The sequence below is a fragment of the Balaenoptera acutorostrata genome, chromosome 3 (assembly GCF_949987535.1).
Source record: "Balaenoptera acutorostrata chromosome 3, mBalAcu1.1, whole genome shotgun sequence".
NCBI lineage: Eukaryota > Metazoa > Chordata > Mammalia > Artiodactyla > Balaenopteridae > Balaenoptera > Balaenoptera acutorostrata.
This window is the reverse complement of record NC_080066.1, coordinates 169,714,011-169,736,675: the sequence shown is the minus strand read 5'-3', so window position 1 is coordinate 169,736,675 and position 22,665 is coordinate 169,714,011. Positions and strand designations below refer to the sequence as shown.

Genomic DNA, 22,665 nt, shown 5'->3' with positions numbered 1-22,665 from the left:
ATCATCCCCATTTTCCAGACGAGGAACTGAGGCTCAGAGTGATTAATACGTGCACCCCAGACCCAGAGCTGGCCAGTGACGCGTCCAGATTTGAACCAAGGTTTCCCTTTGTCTTTCCACAGGATCTATTTTTCTCGGCCTTTCTGAAAGGGGAGAACGTGGCTCGAGTTCCAGTCTGACGACTTGTTCATAGATCACTTGTTTTTAAATCACTTAAAAGGTAATGAAAAAGCTGGTTGGGTTTTAAGCCATTTGGCAAAGGCCAGAGTGGTGGCAAAGGCATCTGCCCTCTTGGGGCAAGGCTTGAGAAGGAAGAAGGCTCTGTGCACTCTTAATAAAGCTGTCCCCCTCACCCACCCTCCAGCGACCCCCTCAGGTTCTTATTCAGCCTTCAAAATGGCTTGGGAGTGGCAGGCTTCACCCACCACGCTTTACAGAATGTTATTTATTGCAGAGAACATTTTGTGACCTAGCTAGTAAACCCCTCCCCCCTTTTAAAAATATGAGAACGCTGAGGTTCAGAGAGGATTAAGCAGGAGCTGCCAAGGGCACACGAGCGGTTGGCATTGGATCTGGAATCCAAACCAGATCTCGCTCATATTTCTTTGCCACACCTCCTGTGTCCCCTCTGTTGCAGGCCAAGCTGCCCACTCTGCGGGTACATTTCTTTCCTTCTTTGATCTTCTCTAGCTGGCAGCATCAGCGTTAGAGCCATCTTTGTGTCTTCACTTCTTTGCAGGGCGTGATACTCTGTAGGCTGCTTAGAAACTATCTGTTGCCTCAGAACCCTGTGCTTCTCAGTTGCCAATCTAATGGAACATTTCTCTCCTTTTCAGCAACCATGAAGCTGAAAGAGAAAAAATCGAGGCCAGAGCCACCAAACTATGGCAGAATTCAGAGGAAGGGCATCAGAGTTGTGGGAAAATGGAAGCAGGTGAAGATTGACCCAAATATGTTTGCAAACGGACAGATGGATGACTTGGTGTGCTTTGAGGAACTGACGGATTATCAGTTGGTCTCCTCTGGGGAGGGTTCCTCCAGTCTCTTCTCAAAGGAGGAGCCCAAGAAGAGAAAGTCACAAGCTGTTTCAGAAGGAGAGGAGGAAGGAGAGTCTACCTCCTCAAAGAAGAAGATGAAGTTGAAGAAGAGTAGAGCTGTGGAAACTGAAGGAAGCAGTGCCCAGAAAGTGTTTGAGGGCAAAGATACTGAGCCAGGGCCCCAGGGAGATGGCACAGTTTGTCCTGATCCAGAGGTAGGGGAGATGGCATCAGAAAGCCCGGCCCAGACGGTTCCAAAAAAGAAGAACAAGAAAGGGAAAAAAAAAATCAGAGCCTCCCCAGGGTACTACTCCAAAGGTGCCCAAAAAAGCAAAGACGTGGATGCCTGAAATGCGTGATCGCAAGGCAGATGTATCAGCTTGGAAGGATCTGTTTGTACCCAAGCCAGTTCTCCGAGCGCTCAGCTTCCTAGGCTTCTCTGCGCCCACACCAGTCCAAGCTCTGACCTTGGCACCTGCCATTCGTGACAAACTGGACATCCTTGGGGCTGCTGAGACAGGTAAGGGCATCCTTATCTGGCCAGCGCAAGATTGCTTCTGGATTGAGCTTGTGGCTGCTAACAGGCTGGTTGGCTGGGAGACGGGAATGTTGGGGGCACGACCACAAAAGCACTGTTGAGTGAAGGTTTTCAGAGGTCGGCTAGCTCTGGGTTGAAAGAGGCCACTTCCTGATTGGTGCCCTAGGCAGGTCACTTTATTTCTCTGCGCTCTGTAGACCCTATTATAAAATGGAGATAGATAACTGCAGTACCTACTTCTTTTGCTATGTGGGTTAAATGTAAGTGCCTACTAAATTTATACATTTACACAATAGTAAACTAGTAACAAAGAGCAATAGTAAACTAAAATTTACACAGTGCATTGTAAGTGATCTGTAAATGGTAGTTTTTTTCCAGGTCTTGAGCCTTTTCTGAATGGCTCAGAGGTAAAGTAGGGCTAAGATCAGCCCTCTGGAGAGGTAGATCTTCATTAGTATGAGGAAGAAGTGTCTCATTCGCAAGAGTTGTCCAAAGATAAAAAGGGCTGCGTTGGGAGTTGGTGGGTTTATTGGCATTGGAAGGATTTGAGTTTGTGATGACCATTGGGTGGATTTGGTAGGCAGATTTGGGCAGGAGGTGACTGTTGGGACTAGGCATTGTTTGAAGATCCCTCATTCCTTGGGCCACCTAAGACTTTGTGAAGCCAGGACAGGTTGACTCACCCTGGGGAGACTCAACTACTGATGGGGGAAAGAGCAATACAAGCCTGGAACTATTAGTCTAACTTGACCAGCAATAACCAATAGAAATATATATGTAATGTGAGCCACATATGTAAGTTAAAATTTCCTAGGAGCCATATTAAAAAAGGTTTTTAGAAAGTGAAAATTAATTTTAGCAATATATTTAACCAATTGCATAGCATATTTCAGTACGCAATGAATGTAAAATTTTTGAGATATTTTACATTCTTATTTTTATACTGTTTTCAGACTCTGATGTGTATTTTCAACTTGCCGCCCATCTCAGTTTAGAGTAACCACATTTTAAGTGCTTGACAGCTGTATGTGGCTAGTGGCTACTATATTGTATGGCATAGAACTGTAACCAAAAGTGGGTCCAGCTGTTCGCCGCTCAAAAGCCAATAAAGAGGCCAGCTTGGTGGAAAGGAAAGTTTGCTTTATTTTGGATGCCGGCAACGGGGGCGGTGGGGGGTGGGGTGGGGGGGTGCTCCTGTCTGAAGGCCGACGCCCCCCCCCAACCAGTGGACAAGAGCTGTTATAGATGGAGGGGAGGGGGCCGCATGCAGAAACAGCAGAGTCAGCTGTTGACAGTCATCTTGAAATTGGTCATTGGTGGTCTGACCAGCATCGTCTTCATTGTTTTAAGTACAGTTAATCTTCAGTTCCAGGGTCGGTTTGTTTCCATTTTCTTGAGGCCAGTTCTCGGAATGGCAGGTTATGTCATGGCTACAGTCTGGTCATCATGTAGTTAACTTTTTCCACCTGGTGGGCGTTTTATCTGTAGATACACAGAGGGTATCTACAAGACAGCTCACAGAATATGGCTCAGAATATTATCTGTAGCCCTCGAGAAGGAACTAAAGGTTCTTAGCTATGCTTATTGACTAAACTTTTATGATTTGGTCTTGTTGGACTGCTTTCCTTTGCTTCTGCATTTTCTCACTTCTCTGATTAAACTTATTCTTTGGCTGAAGTTTTTCCACAGACAAAGGCAGGCAGAGGACATGGGAGGTGAGGACCATAGGGTCCTGCTGCATTTCAGAGCTAGACCATGTAGACCAGCGGTCCCCAACCTTTTTGGCCCCAGGGACCGGTTTTGTGGAAGACAGTTTTTCCACGGAAGGGGGTGGGTGGTGGTTTCAGGATGATTCAAGTGCATTACATTTATTGTGCACTTTATTTCTATTACTGTTAGTTACATTGTAATATGTAATGAAATAATCATACAGTTCACCATAATGTTGACGGGAGGCCGAGCTCAGGGAGTAATTTGAGGGATGGGGAGCGGCTGTAAATACAGATGAAGCTTCGCTAACTCGCCGGCCGCTCACCTCCTGCTGTGCGGCCTGGTTCCTAACAGGCCACAGACCGCTTCGGGTCCGTGGCCTGGGGGTTGGGGACCCCTGATCTAGACACTCTGTGCCTTGGATTTCTGGAAGAGTGGTCAGGAAACTTGAGGTGAGGTCCTGTATAAGAATCATAAAGATGGAAGAGGGAGGAAACCCCAGGAAAGGGGGATGGAGGTAACAGTAATAGCTTAGAACATTTATTTAACATTTAAAATATGTCACGTCCTGTGTTACATGCATGAACTCAGTTTCTCAAAACCACCCTGAGGTAGGTTCCGTTATTATTCCCATCTTAGTGAAGAGGAAACTCGGCCTCACAGAGGGTAGACAGTGTCCCTAAAACTGCCCCACTGAAAAGTGGTAGTGCTTGAATAGTTCTAGACTAGGTCTATGCGCTGTTAAGCATTCGGCTACACTACTTTGGTATGTGCAGAGAGGCCTGGAAGTCTGTTTCCGGAAGGCAGAGGAGAGATGTGAGCCACTGTGGCTAGAGATTGACATTTGGATTTATACCACAGCTCCTATCAGGCTATTTCTATGGAATGCTGTGAATCCACAGGTCCAAGTCTCCAAGACTTTTGGGGCTGTGGGCAAACTGCTGCCAATGCAGATAATGAATATATCCATCACCCCCAAAAGATGTTTGGGCCCCTTAATAATCCCTCCTTCCCTACCTAGGCTCCCCTCCTTGTTCATCCCCAGGTAACCTCTGATAGTCTTTCTATCGCTATCAATTAGTTTGCATTTTCCAGAATTTTAAAATGGAATCATACAATATGTATTTTGGGGAGGGAGAGTGTCTGCTCTTTAAACTCAGCATACTTTCAGATTCAAAGCCATGTTACTGCAAATACCAATGGTTCGTTTCTTTTTATTGATGAGTAGTATTCCACTGTATGGATAGAGTGCAGTTTGTTTATCTGTTGATGGATATAGTTCTGTTCTTCCTAGTTGTGGGCATTTACAAGTAAAACTATCATAAATATTGGTGTATCAGTCTTTGTATGGATATATGCTTTGATTCCTGTTGGGTAAATACCTAGGTGTGGAATGGCTAGGTCTTATGGTAAATGTAACTTTTTAGGAGTTTTCCAAAGTGACTGTACCATTTTACATAATCACCAGGTTATGAGAGTTCAGATTGGTCCATGTCCTTGCCAGTACTTGGTGTGGTCAGTCTTTAATTTGATTTAGACTTGAAAAATTTTAGTGATATTTCCTTGTGGCTTTCATTGGTATTTCCCTAGTGACTCCTTGAGCAGTGTCTTTTCCAGTGCCTAATTGTATCCATGTTATCTTCTTTGGTGGTGTCTGTTTAGTTCTTTTGCCCATGTTTTAACTGGGTTGTGGTTTTCCTATTATTGAATTCATAATATATTCTAGATACACCTCCTTTATCAGATATGTGATGTGCATTGTTTTCTCCCAGTCTGTGGCTTCTTTCTTCATTCTCCTTACAGTGTCTTTCGAAGAGCAGGAGTTATTTATTTTTTTAATTTTTATTTATTTATTTATTTATGGCTGTGTTGGGTCTTCGTTTCTGTGCCAGGGCTTTCTCTAGTTGCGGCAAGTGGGGGCCACTCTTCATCGCAGTGTGCGGGCCTCTCACTATCGCGGCCTGTCTTGTTGCAGAGCTCAGGCTCCAGACGCGCAGGCTCAGTAATTGTGGCTCACGGGCCTAGTTGCTCCGCGGCATGTAGGATCTTCCCAGACCAGGGCCCGAACCCGTGTCCCGGGCATTGGCAGGTAGATTCTCAACCACTGCGCCACCAGGGAAGCCCAGAAGTTATTTATTTTGATGAAGTTTAAATGATCACTTTTTCTTTTACAGATGTGCTTACCTAAGAATCCTTTGCCTAACACAAGATCACAAAGATTTTCTCCTATATTTTCTTGTAGAAGTGTTACTAGTTTTAGTTTCTGTGTTTCAGTCTGATCCTTCCTGTGTTAACTTTTATGGGGAGAAATACAGATCAAAGGTTTGGTTTGGTTTTGCATGTGGCTATCTAATTATTCCAGCACCGTTTGTTGAAAAACTACTCTTTCTCCACTGAATTGCCTTTGCATCTTTTTTGAAAATCAGTGACCGTATAGGTGTGGGTCTATTTCTGGAGTCTTTTCTTTGCCATTGATCTATTTGTCTATCTTTACTGTTTTCCCAATACGTCACTATGTTGGATACAGTAGCTTTAGAATAAGTCTTAAAATCAGGTAGTATAAGTCCTCCAGTTTTGTCTTTTTAAAAGTTATTTTGGCTATTCTAGGCCCTTGGCATTTCAAGGTGAATTTTAAAGTCAGTTTTTCAATTTCTCCAAAAAAGTCAGCTGGTATTCGGATTGGGATTGCATTGGTAATAGAGCCAACTGAGGACATGACATCTGGACAATATAGAATCTTCCAGTCCATGAATGTGGTATAGCTCTCCATTTTTTTAGGTCTTCAGTTTTTCTTAGCTGCGCTTTGTAGTTTTCAGTGTATGCACATCTATTAGATTTATCCTTAAGTATTTCATATTTTCAATGCTTTTGTAAATGGTAATTTAAGATTTCCTATTTCTGATGCTAATAAATAGAAATCTGCATTTTTGTATATTGATCTTGTATCCTGCAACTTGGTACCATCAACTGGTTTCTTCAAGATTATATAGGATTTTCTTCAAAGATGACTATTCATCCAGTCTGGGTGCCTTTTGTTTATTTTTGTCTTATGTGTTGCACCGGCTAAAACTCCAGTACAGTTGGAATTGAAGTGCTATAGTGGGCATCATTGCTTGATCACTTATTTGCTTCTGCTTGAGGCATTTTAATTTTGGAACCACTTTAAATTCTCAGCTTGAAGTGTTTTGTTTTGTTTATTTGTTTTTGTCCACACAGATGGTGTGAATACTTAGGCTCCATATACGTTCAAAGGCTAGTTTGAAAATGTTCAAGCATAGACAGAAGTTTTAAAGTTTTCTCGAAAACTAAGAAAATTTTCTTTTACTCCCTCCTTCCCCACCAGGGAAAGGTTTTGGGAAAGTATTATATAGATTTTCATTCCTTACCCTTCAATTTTGTGTTCCTTCACAAGAGCAACAAACACACACACACACACACATACACAACTTGCCCATCTCTTTAGGGTTTCATTGTTTGGACATTTGTCTGTAGTTTATTGGTGACCTCAGCCCGCAATGCCAGTCTGTCAGACTTTTCCTCAGACTCCTAATTACAGGTGCCCTGTGGTTGCAGAGCTGTAGGGGTACCGTACCTGTGTAGGGTAGAAGGAGCTTTGGATTGGTCAGGGTGGCACTTGGCTATGTCAGGGTCCCTCATTCCGTGTAAAGGATAGAACCTCAGGCAAAAGTATGTACATCTGTTGATTGACACTGTTTTTGTTTGTTTTTTGTTTGTTTTTTGTTCTGCTTCTAAGGAAGTGGGAAAACTCTTGCCTTTGCCATTCCAATGATTCATGCGGTGCTGCAGTGGCAGGTGAAGAAGAAGCGTATCCCAGCTCTAAGTAACACAGGAGCACCACTTGGGAAGACCAGTAATGAGGCTGGAGTTGAGACAGGATCACCAGGCAGGGCTGGAACTGAGTCTGGAGCTTTGCCTGCTGAGATTGGAATTGAGGGTGAAGCACTGCCCAGTGAGGCTGGAGCGAAGGCTAGAGCACCACGCAGCCAGGCAAGAGCCAAGATTGGAGCTACAGTCTCAAACCAGGTGCTGCCCTCCTGTGATGATGATGATGATGCCGGTGAAGGACCTTCTTCCCTGATCAGGGAGACGGCCATTCCCAAACAGGATGAAAACAAGGAGGACAAGCTTGATGAAGAGCAGACTAGAAAGTTCAAACGAGAATTGGGTGGCAGAATTGCACATCCAAGGCGTCCTTTGCTTGACTGGTTCTGACTCCCACTCGAGAGCTAGCCGTTCAAGTCAAACAACACATTGATGCTGTGGCCAAGTTTACAGGTGAGGTTTAATTCCGTTTAATAAATGTTGCCTGAAAGGATTCCAGTAGCTGGGGTGGCAGAGGTGAATCAGCTGTGCCCGCCCTCTAGAGGGAACCTTTTTCTTCTACCAGAGAATTAAGCCCGACAGAAAACTGTTTGAGTGACACATTCTTTATTCTCCCAAGGATAACACATAGCTAATGCTATTCTAGCTGCATAGGAAATTGGTTAACTTACTGGATACAGTAGATACTTGGGGCAGTGTTTGGCAAACCACTGTTTGGGTTTCTTTTTTTTTTTTTTTTTTGTAAATAAAGTGCTGCCACACCCACTTATTTACATATGTCTATGGTCACTTTTGCATCACCAATGCAGAGTGGAATAGAGGTAGTAATTGTACAGAGACCGTTTAGCCCACAGGGCCAAAAATGTTTACTGTTGGAAAAGTTTGCTGACTCCTGCCTTAGGGCATTAGAACTTAACTTTTTCAGGGAATTCTTTGGGAAAGGCTGCAGAGTCGGGGTTTCAATTTTATAGTAAAAGGAACAGTTACTTATCAAGCTCTGACTGTGTATTACAAGGCACTTTACTAAACACTTTGCTTGCATGATCCTTTGTGTTCCTTCCATACTGGCTACCTTACGAAGTCCTCCACTAGAGAGGAGAAGAGAACACTAGCCATCAGAGGAGATTCTGTTTAATTTTAATTGAGGGGCATGGGCAGGAAGGAACTCCTAGGGGAGGTGTGTCACAGCTACAAGTTACATCTTTCCCAGCACTGTGGTGCACCACTGCTCATTTTTTCCAGAGCTTTGGATGTCACCATGCCTGGGTTCAAATCCAGCCCTACTGGTGTGGTTGGAGGGGAAAGAGTAGAAAAAAATGAGGTTGGGGAAATAGTCAGGGCCTAGATCATAGAAGACCTGGTAAGCCCTCTAGCAATGGCATCAACAGGGCAAGCCAGCTCTTAGCACCCCCCTGGAGAGGGGAGCTGTGCTGGTGACTGGCAGCCTTTACTAATCTGGGGGCGCCTGTGTCAGCGTTGGAAGAACTGAGCAATTAGTCTGAATAACAGTGTCCCTTTTGTTTTGTGTACCATAGGCATTAAAACTGCTATTTTGGTTGGTGGAATGTCCACACAGAAACAGCAGAGGATGCTGAACCGTCAGCCTGAGATTGAGATTGCCACTCCAGGCCGGCTGTGGGAGCTAGTTAAAGAAAAGCACCCTCATTTGAGCAACCTTCGGCAGCTCAGGTGAGAAACAGTACCTCCCCCTTGCCCCCACCCCCTGTTCTGAAGCGGACCTGAGGTGACATGGTACAGTGTGCAGTGCCTTCTCCCTGTTACAAAGTGCCATGGTGTGGTACTAGCCAGACTTGGGCCTTTAGAAAACCGAGCATGTGTGAGGGAGATTGGTTGAGGGCCCTGGGGGTGGTGGGGTGGTAGAGTATGCTGTGGATGACTCCTCTTACCTGCTGCTAACCAGGTGATGTGGGTCTGTCTGGATCCGTAGGTGCCTGGTGGTCGATGAGGCTGACCGCATGGTTGAGAAAGGCCACTTTGCTGAGCTCTCAAAGCTGCTAGAGATGCTCAGTGATTCCCAGTACAACCCAAAGAGACAGACACTTGTTTTTTCGGCCACGCTGACCCCGGTACATCAAGCTCCTGCTCGAATCCTTCACAAGAAGCACGCTAAGAAAATTGACAAAACTGCCAAACTTGACCTCCTCATGCAGAAGATTGGCATGAGGGGCAAGCCCAAGGTCATGGACCTTACAAGAAAGGAGGCCACGGTAGAGACACTTACAGAGACCAAGATCCATTGTGAGACTGATGAGAAAGACTTATATCTGTACTACTTCCTGATGCAGTATGCAGGCCGCACCTTAGTGTTTGCCAACAGTATCTCCTGCATCAAACGCCTCTCTGGGCTCCTCAAAGTCCTGGATATCATGCCACTGACCCTACATGCCTGCATGCACCAGAAGCAGAGGCTCAGAAACCTGGAGCAGTTTGCCCATCTGGAGGAGTAAGTCAGGCCTGTGCACAGATTAGCCATTGGGTCTAGGTCACCAGGATGGTGGGAAGCTACCTTCTCTCGTGGGAGCCTTATCGGTAGAAGGTAGCCTTTTTTTTTTTGCACAGCGTGAGGCAGGCTTACTCTCATCTAGTACGTTTGGTTGCTGGGAATGCCCAACAGAAACTTCTTTAATAATGAGTAATGGTGACAATAATACCTATTATTATTGAACACTTAACAACAGATTAAGTATTGTGCTTGCATTTTAGATACATTATTACATTCATTCACTTGTAACATCCTTGAGAAGAAGAATAGAGTCAGGGTTCAGAGCACAGACTGGAAGCGGACTGCTTGAGATCAAATCCTGGCTGTGTCACTTCTAGCTGGTCGGATTACTTTGTGTTTCAGTTTTCTCATAATCAGTATAATAATAGAAGTTATGGCAGAGGGTTGCTCTGAGGAGTAAGTGAATTTATGCATTTGAAGTGTTCGGAACAGTGCTTGGCACATGGTATGAGCTTGCTAAATGTTAGCTTTAATACTTACCACTTGCCATGATTCTTATTTTATAGATTAAAAAAAGTAAGGTTTAGAAAAGCACTTAAGCTTGCCCAAGGTTTCTCAGCTTGGAAGTGGTAGAGCTGGGCCTCAGACCAGCCTGTCAGACTGCGGAGCTCACGCTGTCGTGTCCATCTGCTCTTGGGCCAGAGTGATGGTCAGGCAGGCAGCACGGGGCAGATTGTCAAAATGAGGGCCTGGGAAGCTGGGCTTTAAATTGGCTTCTGCCCACATTGTTTTGTCAGGTTACCGGTTACAGATGAGTTTCAAGAACAAGTGGTTCACTTCCCTCTGAATGTTAGTAAGTAGAGTTAGTGGTTCATTGGATCAGGAGTTGGCAAACGATAGCCCATGGGCCAGATCTGGCTTGTTGCCTGTTTGTATAAGTAAAGTTTTATCGGAACACAGCGAGGCCTATTTATGTATTGTCTATAGCTGTTTTTGTGCTATAATGGCAGAGTTGAGTAGTTTCAACAGACATCACCCACGAAGCCAAAAATAGTTTACCCTCTGGCCCTTGACAGAAAAAGTTTGCTGACCTTGACTTAGAGCGGTGGTTTAATATTTTACAAACTTTAGTTTGCATCATGTTCCGCAGCCCTATCTCAGAGATACAGGAAGTGGGGACCCTGAAGGGCCTAAAATCTTAAGTTTTTAAGACATACGTCAGGTGCTTTTGACTCCCCTCAAACTACACATACATTAAGAAACATCACCCAGTACATATTATTGAGTGCTTGCTGTGAACCTGGCACTGTTCTAGGGGCTGGTAATAGAATAGTGAGTAGTACAAAGTCCCTGCTGTCATGGAGTTTACATCCCAGGGGAGGGAGGTAATAAACTGAGAAGTAAGTATGCAGTTCGTCAAGTGGTGCTAAGTGCTAAGAAGTAAAGTTGTATAGGGAGTTGTGCAGACTGTGGGTGTGTGGTCTGGGAGGCTTTTCTCATAAGGTGAGATTTGAGCAGAGAGTAGAAGAAAGTAAGGAAATGTGAATATCTGAGGAAGACCTTTATGGCCTAAGGTGCACTAAGTGCACAGGCTGGGAGGCAAGAGCAGGTTTGGCATGTTTGAGGAAGAGCGAGGAGAGCAAGGACGCCTGTGCGACTGGAGGGAATTAAGTGGGAGGGTGATAGGAGATGAGGTCACCGACCTAGAGTATGGCCCCATTTAATGCACTTGAGGTAGTCTTTATTATTGCAGAGTGTGGCTTGTCGATTGCGGCCAGTGAAACCCAGGTTTGGATCCTGGCTCCACAACTGAACAGCCATATATCTACCTTGGGAAGTTAATCTCTCTGAGCCTCAGCTTCTTTATCTGTCAAAGGGACATATGTAATAGTATTGTCTCGTAGAGTGTTTGTAAGGATTGTTGTGTTTAGAGTACTCAGTGGTAAGAATTTGATTAATGATAGCCGTTAGTTATTATTAATGAGCTTTCTCTCTCCACCACAGTTGTGTTCTCCTGGCAACAGATGTGGCAGCTCGGGGCCTGGATATTCCTAAAGTCCAGCATGTCATCCATTACCAGGTAGGGACATCAGGGAATTTGTAGGCATCTCCCAACATTGAGTGGGGAATTTTTAAAGCAAGGGTTGAGGGAGGAGGAATTGTTGGTCCCAAGGCCTCACGCAACAGAGAATACCGCGAGCATCTAGTGACCAACTGGCTGCTGCCACTTTTGGAACACTGTGGTGAGAGTTATTCTCCAAAACCTCTTGACACTGTCTGATGTCAAATATCAGATAGCCCCTTTCTTTTTGACTTGGGCAGGCTACTTAATATTGGTAGGTTAGAGTCTTAGTTTCTTCCATGAAATGGGCATAATAAGTTTAGCATGTAAAATGATTACCCTGCTTGTAGAGAAATAAAAGAGTGTGGTAATTAAGTCCTGCCTGGGCTTAAATCCCAGCTGTGTACCCTTGAGCAAGTTATTTAGTGTCTTTGTGCCTCAATTTTTTCATTTGTTAAATGGCAGTTATTACAGTATCGACTTCTTAAGTTCTTATTAAGGTGAAATAAGTTATTACGTGTGAGGAGTTTAGAAAGCCAGGTGGCACTTCCTAAATGTTAGCTGCTGTTGATCCTGACATTAATATCAGCACATGTACCTGGTAAAGATTAGCATAGAGTGGTGGTTAGGCATATGGGCTCCGGGACCACACTTCCAGTGTTTGAATGCTTCTTGGCTGCTGCTTAGTGGGTGAGCTTTCGGCATGTGACTTAGTATGTCTGGTTTCAGTGTCATCATTTGTAAATTGGGAGTAATAACGCTACCTACGCCATAGGGTAATCACTGAATTAAACGAGCTAATGCTGACGGATCGCATAAATAAATAAAGTAAAATAAAGACTCTTCACTGCATAATGACCGAGGGATCAATCCTAGACGAAGATATAACAATTGTAAATATTTATGCCCCCAACATAGGGGCAACTCACTACATAAGGCAAATGCTAAGGGCCATGAAAGGGGAAGCTGACAGTAACACAGTCACAGTAGGGGACGTTAACACCCAGCTGGCGTCCTCAGCAGCCTCACTACCTGCAGAACTTCTGACACTGCTCTTCCTTCCCAGACAGTGACCTCGCAGGGTAGGCAGGGCCGTAGGAGGTGGGGGAGGGGAGAGAGCAACAGGACTCCACTCACTGTATCCCTCTCTGCTTCCATCCAGGGCTGCTGTCACTGTGACCAGAGGTGAGTGTGCTGGGAAGGGGCTTGAGCCCACCTTTACCAGGAGACTTTGGGAACCTCCAGTCTTGTATCAACCCAGGTCACTCTGAAGCCCTAAGACTTAGGCTGGGTGGGCAGTGGGCGGGGCAGAGATGGATTATTAGACGTGAACAGGATTCTGGAGATCAGGGAGCCAAGTAAAGTCATTATTAACTTTAAAAGTTGTGGTCTGGTTTAGATAGCCTCAACCACCAGAGGGCAGAGACCAGAAGCAAGAAAAACTACAATCCTGCAGCCTGTGGACCAAAAACCACAGTTACAGAAAGACAGAGAAGATGAAAAGGCAGAGGGCTATGTACCAGATGAAGGAACAAGAAAAAACCCCAGAAAAACAACTAAATGAAGTGGAGATAGGCAACCTTCCAGAAAAAGAATTCAGAATAATGATAGTGAAGATGATCCAGGACCTCGGAATAAGAATGGAGGCAAAGATTGAGAAGATGCAAGAAATGATTAACAAAGACCTAGAAGAATTAAAGAACAAACAAACAGAGATGACCAATAAAATAACTGAAATGAAAACTACACTAGAAGGAATCAATAGCAGAATAACGGAGGCAGAAGAGCGGATAAGTGACCTGGAAGACAGAATGGTGGAATTCACTGCTGCGGAACAGACTAAAGAAAAAAGAATGAAAAGAAATGAAGACAGCCTAAGAGACCTCTGGGACAACATTAAACGCAACAACATTCGCATTATAGGGGTCCCAGAAGGAGAAGAGAGAGAGAAAGGACCAGAGAAAATATTTGAAGAGATTATAGTCGAAAACTTCCCTAACATGGGAAAGGAAATAGCCACCCAAGTCCAGGAAGTGCAGAGAGTCCCATACAGAATAAACCCAAGGAGAAACATGCCGAGACACATAGTAATCAAAGTGGCAAAAATTAAAGACAAAGAAAAATTACTGAAAGCAGCAAGGGAAAAACGACAAATACCATACAAGGGAACTCCCATAAGGTTAACAGCTGATTTCTCAGCAGAAACTCTGCAAGCCAGAAGGGAGTGGCATGATATACTTAAAGTGATGAAAGGGAAGAACCTACAACCAAGATTACTCTACCCGGCAAGGATCTCATTTAGATTTGATGGAGAAATCAAAAGCTTTAGAGACAAGCAAAAGTTAAGAGAATTCAGCACCACCAAACCAGCTCTACAACAAATGCTAAAGGAACTTCTCTAAGTGGGAAACACAAGAGAGGAAAAGGACCTACAAAAACAAACCCAAAACAATTAAGAAAATGGTCATAGGAACATACATATCGATAATTACCTTAAACGTGAATGGATTAAATGCCCCAACCAAAAGACATAGACTGGCTGAATGGATACAAAAACAAGACCCATATATATGCTGTCTACAAGAGACCCACTTCAGACCTAGGGACACATACAGACTGAAAGTGAGGGGATGGAAAAAGATATTCCATGCAAATGGAAATCAAAAGAAAGCTGGAGTAGCTATACTCATATCAGATAAAATAGACTTTAAAATAAAGAATGTTACAAGAGACAAGGAAGGACACTACATAATGATCCAGGGATCAATCCAAGAAGAAGATATAACAATTATAAATATATATGCACCCAACATAGGAGCACCTCAATACATAAGGCAACTGCTAACAGCTATAAAAGAGGAAATCGACAGTAACACAATAATAGTGGGGGACTTTAACACCTCACTTACACCAATGGACAGATCATCCAAAATGAAAATAAATAAGGAAACAGAAGCTTTAAATGACACAATAGACCAGATAGATTTAATTGATATATATAGGACATTCCATCCAAAACCGGCAGATTACACGTTCTTCTCAAGTGCGCACGGAACATTCTCCAGGATAGATCACATCTTGGGTCACAAATCAAGCCTCAGTAAATTTAAGAAAATTGAAATCATATCAAGCATCTTTTCTGACCACAACGCTATGAGATTAGAAATGAATTACAGGGAAAAAAACGTAAAAAAGACAAACACATGGAGGCTAAACAATACGTTACTATATAACCAAGAGATCATTGAAGAAATCAAACAGGAAATAAAAAAATACCTAGAGACAAATGACAATGAAAACACGACGACCCAAAACCTATGGGATGCAGCAAAAGCGGTTCTAAGAGGGAAGTTTATAGCTATACAAGCCTATCTAAAGAAACAAGAAAAATCTCAAGTAAACAATCTAACCTTACACCTAAAGAAACTAGAGAAAGAAGAACAAACAAAACCCAAAGTTAGCAGAAGGAAAGAAATCATAAAGATCAGAGCAGAAATAAATGAAATAGAAACAAAGAAAACAATAGCAAAGATCAATAAAACTAAAAGTTGGTTCTTTGAGAAGATAAACAAAATTGATAAGCCATTAGCCAGACTCATCAAGAAAAAGAGGGAGAGGACTCAAATCAATAAAATCAGAAATGAAAAAGGAGAAGTTACAACAGACACCGCAGAAATACAAAACATCCTAAGAGACTACTACAAGCAACTTTATGCCAATAAAATGGACAACCTGGAAGAAATGGACACATTCTTAGAAAGGTATAACCTTCCAAGACTGAATCAGGAAGAAACAGAAAATATGAATAGACCAATCACAAGTAATGAAATTGAAACTGTGATTAAAAATCTTCCAACAAACAAAAGTCCAGGACCAGATGGCTTCACAGGTGAATTCTATCAAACATTTAGAGAAGAGCTAACACCCATCCTTCTCAAACTCTTCCAAAAAATTGCAGAGGAAGGAACACTCCCAAACTCATTTTATGAGGCCACCATCACCCTGATACCAAAACCAGACAAAGACACTACAAAAAAAGAAAATTACAGACCAATATCACTGATGAATATAGATGCAAAAATCCTCAACAAAATACTAGCAAACAGAATCCAACAACACATTAAAAGGATCATACACCATGATCAAGTGGGATTTATCCCAGGGATGCAAGGATTCTTCAATATACGCAAATCAATCAATGTGATACACCATATTAACAAACTGAAGTATAAAAACCATATGATCATCTCAATAGATGCAGAAAAAGCTTTTGACAAAATTCAACACCCATTTCTGATAAAAACTCTCCAGAAAGTGGGCATAGAGGGAACCTACCTCAACATAATAAAGGCCATATATGACAAACCCACAGCAAACATCATTCTCAATGGTGAAAAACTGAAAGCATTTCCTCTAAGATCAGGAACGAGACAAGGATATCCACTCTCACCACTATTATTCAACATAGTTCTGGAAGTCCTAGCCACGGCAATCAGAGAAGAAAAAGAAATAAAAGGAATACAAATTGGAAAAGAAGAAGTAAAACTGTCACTGTTTGCGGATGACATGATACTATACATAGAGAATCCTAAAACTGCCACCAGAAAACTGCTAGAGCTAATTAATGAATATGGTAAAGTTGCAGGCTACAAAATTAATGCACAGAAATCTCTTGCATTCCTATACACTAATGATGAAAAATCTGAAAGAGAAATTATGGAAACACTCCCATTTACCATTGCAACAAAAAGAATAAAATACCTAGGAATAAACCTACCTAGGGAGACAAAAGACCTGTATGCAGAAAACTATAAGACACTGATGAAAGAAATTAAAGATGATACCAACAGATGAAGAGATATACCATGTTCTTGGGTTGGAAGAATCAACATTGTGAAAATGAGTATACTACCCAAAGCAATCTACAGATTCAATGCAATCCCTATCAAATTACCAATGGCATTTTTTACGGAGCTAGAACAAATCATCTTAAAATTTGTATGGAGACACAAAAGACCCCGAATAGCCAAAGCAGTCTGGAGGCAAAAAAATGGAGCTGGAGGAATCAGACTCCCTGACTTCAGACTATACTACAAAGCTACAGTAATCAAGACAATATGGTACTGGCACAAAAACAGAAACATAGATCAATGGAACAAGATAGAAAGCCCAGAGATTAACCCACGCACCTATGGTCAACTAATCTATGACAAAGGAGGCAAAGATATACAATGGAGAAAAGACAGTCTCTTCAATAAGTGGTGCTGGGAAAACTGGACAGCTACATGTAAAAGAATGAAATTAGAATACTCCTTAACACCATACACAAAAATAAACTCAAAATGGATTAGAGACCTAAATATAAGACTGGACACTATAAAACTCTTAGAGGAAAACATAGGAAGAACACTGTGACATAAATCACAGCAAGATCTTTTTTGATCCACCTCCTAGAGTAATGGAAATAAAAACAAAAATAAACAAGTGGGACCTAATGAAACTTCAAAGCTTTTGCACAGCAAAGGAAACCATAAACAAGACGAAAAGACAACCCTCAGAATGGGAGAAAATATTTGCAAATGAATCAACGGACAAAGGATTAATCTCCAAAATATATACACAGCTCATTCAGCTCAATATCAAAGAAACAAACACCCCAATCCAAAAATGGGCAGAAGACCTAAATAGAGATTTCTCCACAGAAGACATACAGACGGCCACGAAGCACATGAAAAGATGCTCAACATCACTAATTATTAGAGAAATGCAAATCAAAACTACAATGAGGTATCACCTCACTCCTGTTAGAATGGGCATCATCAGAAAATCTACAAACAACAAATACTGGAGAGGGTGTGGAGAAAAGGGAACCCTCTTGCACTGTTGTTGGGAATGTAAATTGATACAGCCACTATGGAGAACAATATGGAGGTTTCTTAAAAAACTAAAAATAGAATTACCATATGACCCAGCAATCCCACTACTGGGCATATGCCCAGAGAAAACCATAATTCAAAAAGACACATGCACCCGAATGTTCATTGCAGCACTATTTACAATAGCCAGGTCATGGAAGCAACCTAAATGCCCATCAACAGACAAATGGATAAAGAAGAAGTGGTACATATATACAATGGAATATTACTCAGCCATAAAAAGGAACGAAATTGAGTCATTTGTTGAGACGTGGATGGATCTAGAGACTGTCATACAGAGTGAAGTAAGTCAGAAAGAGAAAAACAAATATCGTATATTAATGCATGTATGTGGAACCTAGAAAAATGGTACAGATGAGCCAGTTTGCAGGGCAGAAGTTGAGACACAGATGTAGAGAATGGACATATGGACACCAAGGGAGGAAAACTGCGGTGAGGTGGGGATGGTGGTGTGCTGAATTGGGCGATTGGGATTGACATGTATACACTGATGTGTATAAAACTGATGCCTAATAAGAACCTGCAGTATAAAAAAACAAACAAAACAACTAATACTAAACTTTCATTGGGTTATTTGTATGGAAATATGTTAATATAAATGTTTCAGACATTACATGAAATTTCTAAAAATCTTATATTTGTATTTGTATGGAAATATGTATGGAAATATGTTAATATAAATGTTTCAGACATTACATGAAAAAAAAAAAAAAAGCTGTGGTCGTGTGCAGATTTGGGGGGCAGGCTGGAAGTGCCCGCAGGCTCCTGTAGGACAGAGGACAAGTCTGGGGCAACAGAGAGGTGCCCCTGCCCTCCCCCCACCAGTCCATCATAAATCAGGCAGAGCACTTCTGATTTTCACACTCTGTTTCTCAGAAAGATAGTGGTGTCCTTGACTCTGCACCTAGTGTTCCCACACTGCCTCCAAGATGTCAGCTAAAGCCATAGAGAGTGGGGGAGGAGATGCCACTGACCCCTTCCGGCCGGAATCCCCCTCTGATGGTGAGTGCCCTAGGGAAGCTCCAGAGGGCGGGGTGGCCCAGGGCTTGGGGTGCCTGAACCAGGGCGGAGGGGGTCTGGGTTCTGGCCTGGAGCTGCCACCAGGTGCACTGTGCCCCATCAGGTCTCTAATCTCCTGGGCCTCACACTCCTGCTCTGTGAAGTCTGGAACCTGCCAGCTCCGCGTTGGTGCTGGGTCTGCCTCTCTCTGTCTTCTCCTTGGGTTCACCTCCAAGCATCTTTGTCACCTCTTAGCACAGCTGCCATTGAGGTCCCCTCCCAACATCAGAGTTCTTGGGAGTTTCGGGAGATGGTGGAGGGCGCCGTGTGGGGCCTCTAGTCCCTCAGCTGCCCACCCTGCTGGGAGCTCCCCCACCTCTTTTTTTTTGTTTTTCCAGAGGAGGATGAACCTTCCCAGTCATCCAACCAGACCTCTGATGGTTCTCCTGGCAAGCCACCACAGGGGCCACCCCAGGGGCCAGATGGATCTGGCTCTGACCCCAGAGACCCACCCAAGGATGGAGGCAGCAGTTTCTCCCGTAAAGCAGGTAACTGATCCCTGACCATCAATCCATGGGCCCTCACCCAACTCCCCACTGCTTAGTTCAGCCTTCTGAGTTGTCAGTGTCAGGCCCACGTTCCGGATAGAATCGCTGACACTCACATTGTCAGAAAAAGGACACGGTATACATGAGAGATGAAAGAAATGACGCTCTAGAATCAGAGGAGCCACACTTCAGGACTTGGCTCTGCCTCTGACTTGCTGAGTGACCCAGAACCAGTCACTTGCCCTCTCTGGGCCTTGAATGGTTTGCTTTGAAGCACAGTGTAGGATGAGGTCCCTCTTAGGGCTTTCCCAGAGCCAGATCATATTCTGTTAGGAGGGACGGAGGTGCTGCTCAGGCTCCAGGGCAGCCGGCAGGCGCAGGCTCAGGCTCAGGCACGGCTCCTTGCCGGTTAAGTCCACTGGCCGTGCCCGACCTTTTGGCCCCATAGCACCCAAGGCGGGTGAGTACCATTTCTCCATTTTCGCTCCTCCCGTGATGCCCCAGGGCCTGGTTGTTAAAGTCCACCCAGGACACACCCTCGCAGAGCAGTGTCCCGTGTAAGGGTGGGGCTAGCCTGGGGCCAGGGCAGCAAAAGACACAGGCTTTTTGTTTTATTTGGGGGGGGGCCCATAGAATACACACAGCATTAAATTTACCAAGGTAACCATTTGTCAGCGTGCAGTTCAGTACTGTTGACTATATTCGCATTACCATGCAGCCAACCTCCAGAACTCTCTTCATCTGCCCAAAGTGAAACTCTGTACACATTAAACATTAACTACCCATATCCTCCTGCCCCCAGCTCCTGGCAACCACAGTTCCTTCTGGCTCTAAAAATTTGACTAATCTAATCTAAATTCCATGGAGGTGGTATCATACTGTGTTTGTCTTTTTGTGACTAGTTTATTGTACTTATAGCATAAGGTTCCCAAGGTTCACCTGTCTGTCAGAACTTGCTGTGTAAGGCTGAATGATATTCTATTGTGTGTATATACCACATGGTGATCATCCGTTCATCCGTTGATGGACACTTGGGTTGCTTCCGCCTCTTGGCAATTGTGATCAATGCTGCTGTGAACACGGGGATGTAAATATCTCTTCAAGACCCTGCTTTCCATTTCTTTGGATATATATCCAGAAATGGGATTGCTGGATCATATGGTTTTCTATTTTTAATTTTCTCAGGAACTGCCGTACATTTTCCATAGAGGTGATGGTGACTAGGGTGGCAGTGGTGGAGCCAGAGACAGATTGGAGTCATGCAGCCACAAGCCAAGGATTGTTGGCAACCCCTAGACAATGATGCTAGAAAGAGGCAAGGAAGGATCCTCCCCTAGAGCTTTCAGAGAGAGCCTGGCCCTGCCTACACCTTGATTTTGGACTTCTGACCTCCAGAACTGTGAGGGACCATGAGAGAATCAACACAGTTTGTGGTAGTTGGTTACAGCAGCCTCAGGAAACTAATATGGGCAGACCTCATTTTATCGTACTTTGCAGATACTGCGTTTTTTACACGTTGAAGGTTTGTAGCAACCTAGCATTGGCAGATATTGGTTCACATTTTTAGCAATAAAGTATTTTTAAATTAAGGTATACTCCGTGTCTTTTTAAACAAAAGGCTATTGCACATTTAGTAGACTAGTGTATAGTATAAACATAACTTTTATATGCAGTGGAAACCAAAAACTTCACGTGATATTCGCTTTCTTGCGGTGGTCTGGAACCGACCCCTCAGTATCTCTGAGGTGTCCCTGGACAGAGATTGAAAATCCCGTTGTGGTTGAAGGCTGCATTAGAGTCAGAGTCTATACAAGGAGGAGGTGGGAGTCTCTAGGGGGGTGCTGGACATTGGTAATAGAAAGGGGGCAGTTTCTGTTAGTGACAGGGTCTAGGGCAGCACCGTCCAATACACCTTTCTGTGGTGGTAAGCATGCTCTCTGCGTGATCCAGTATGGTAGCCACTAGCCACATGTGACTATCGAGTCCCTGAAATGTGGGCCGTGGGACTGAGGACCTGAGTTTTAAATTTTATTTCATTTTAATTAACTAAGATTTAAATAGCACACATGGCTAGTGGTTCCTATAGTGGCCAGCATGGGCCTAGTGTATGACCTTGGGTGTGTGTGGCAGAGAGTTCAAGATCTTTGGAAGTGAGGCATGAGAACTTCAAGGCCAGTTTGTTGGAAATATCATCTGTGCAGAAACGGAAACCCTCAAGACAGGTCAGGGGTACTGATGGAGAGAGAGGTGATGGTGAGCCATGAGCTGCAACCTTCAAGAAATGACTGCAGGTCTGAGCCTGATTTCGTACCTTCTCTCCCTTGCCTGGGACCAAGGCTCCTCTTTGTGGGGAGCTGGCTGAGCTCACTCCTGCAACTCCTGAAATCTCCGAAACTCCTGGTCCCAGCTGCCCCAGCACCCCAGTCCCTGCCCCTGTCATATGTCCCTGCCAGCCCCAAGAGCTCTCAGCAATTCAACATGGTCCAGGCATGCTCTGCCCCGTGGTGCCAGGGGCTTCAGCCACAAGGCAGGATACACACAAGGAGCAGGGTGACTTCTCTATTTTTTTTTTTTAATTTTTGTATTTTATTTTATTTATTTTTTTATACAGCAGGTTCTTCTTAGTTATCCATTTTATACATATTAGTGTATACATGTCACTCCCAGTCTCCCAGTTCATCCCACCAGAACACCCCCCCACCACTCTCCCCCCCTTGTTCTCTACACTTGTATCTCTATTTCTGCCCTGCAAACTGGTTTTTCGAGGTTCCACATATATGCGTTAATATACGATATTTGTTTTTCTCTTTCTGACTTAACTTCACTCTGTATGACAGACTCTGTATGACGTAGATCCATCCACGTCACTACAAATGACCCAATTTCGTTCCTGTTTATGGTTGAGTAATATTCTATTGTATATATGTACCACATCTTCTTTATCCATTTGTCTGCTGATGGGTATTTAGGTTGCTTCCATATCCTGCCTATTGTACATAGTGCTGCAGTGAACATTGGGGTGCATGTGTCTTTTTGAATTATGGTTTTCTGTGGGTATATGCCCAGTAGTGGGACTGCTGGGTCATGTGGTAATTCTATTTTTCGTTTTTTTAGGAACCTCCATACTGTTCTCCATAGCGGCTGTATCAATTTACATTCCCACCAACAGTGCAAGAGAGTTCTCTCTCCTCCACACCCTCTCCAGCATTTGTTGTTTGTAGATTTTCTGAGGATGCCCATTCTGACCGGCGTAAGGTGATACCTCAATGTAGTTTTGATTGCATGTCTCTAATAATTAGTGATGTTGAGCAGCTTTTCATGTGCTTCTTGGCCATCTGGATGTCTTCTTTGGAGAAATGTCTATTTAGGTCTTCTGCCCATTTTTTGATTGGGTTGTTTGTTTTTTGTTAATATTGAGCTGCATGAGCTGTTTATATATTTTGGAGATTAATCATTTGTCCGTTGACTCATTTGCAAATATTTTCTCCCATTCTGAGGGTTGTCTTTTCGTCTTGTTTGTAGTTCCCT

The 22,665-nt window shown here is 43.5% G+C and overlaps 2 protein-coding genes across 9 annotated transcripts in view; both read left to right on the top strand.

Moving 5' to 3' along the window:
* The first annotated feature begins 840 nt into the window (after nucleotides 1-840).
* Nucleotides 841-11,711, top strand: LOC130707631 (ATP-dependent RNA helicase DDX24-like). The gene is given in 7 exon segments (XM_057543515.1): nucleotides 841-1,327; nucleotides 1,329-1,557; nucleotides 7,040-7,504; nucleotides 7,507-7,581; nucleotides 8,664-8,817; nucleotides 9,077-9,592; nucleotides 11,597-11,711. Coding segments are annotated over 7 exon segments (2,025 nt in total). The 5' UTR covers nucleotide 841; the 3' UTR covers nucleotides 11,697-11,711.
* LOC130707632 (cyclin-Y-like protein 1) overlaps nucleotides 9,455-22,665 on the top strand; it is a 92,125-nt gene continuing 78,914 nt past the window's right edge. For 2 of the 8 annotated variants that reach the window (XM_057543520.1, XM_057543517.1), the window contains exons 1-5: nucleotides 9,903-9,972; nucleotides 11,597-11,672; nucleotides 12,817-12,839; nucleotides 18,467-18,592; nucleotides 18,988-19,137. In XM_057543520.1, coding sequence (XP_057399503.1) covers nucleotides 18,520-18,592; nucleotides 18,988-19,137 — 223 coding nt within the window. In that variant the 5' untranslated portion in view covers nucleotides 9,903-9,972; nucleotides 11,597-11,672; nucleotides 12,817-12,839; nucleotides 18,467-18,519. Of the gene's footprint in view, nucleotides 9,593-9,852; nucleotides 9,973-11,596; nucleotides 11,673-12,816; nucleotides 12,840-18,466; nucleotides 18,593-18,987; nucleotides 19,138-21,855; nucleotides 22,393-22,665 lie in introns of those variants that run through there. The other 6 variants (XM_057543524.1, XM_057543522.1, XM_057543525.1 and 3 more) reach the window with 5 other exon arrangements.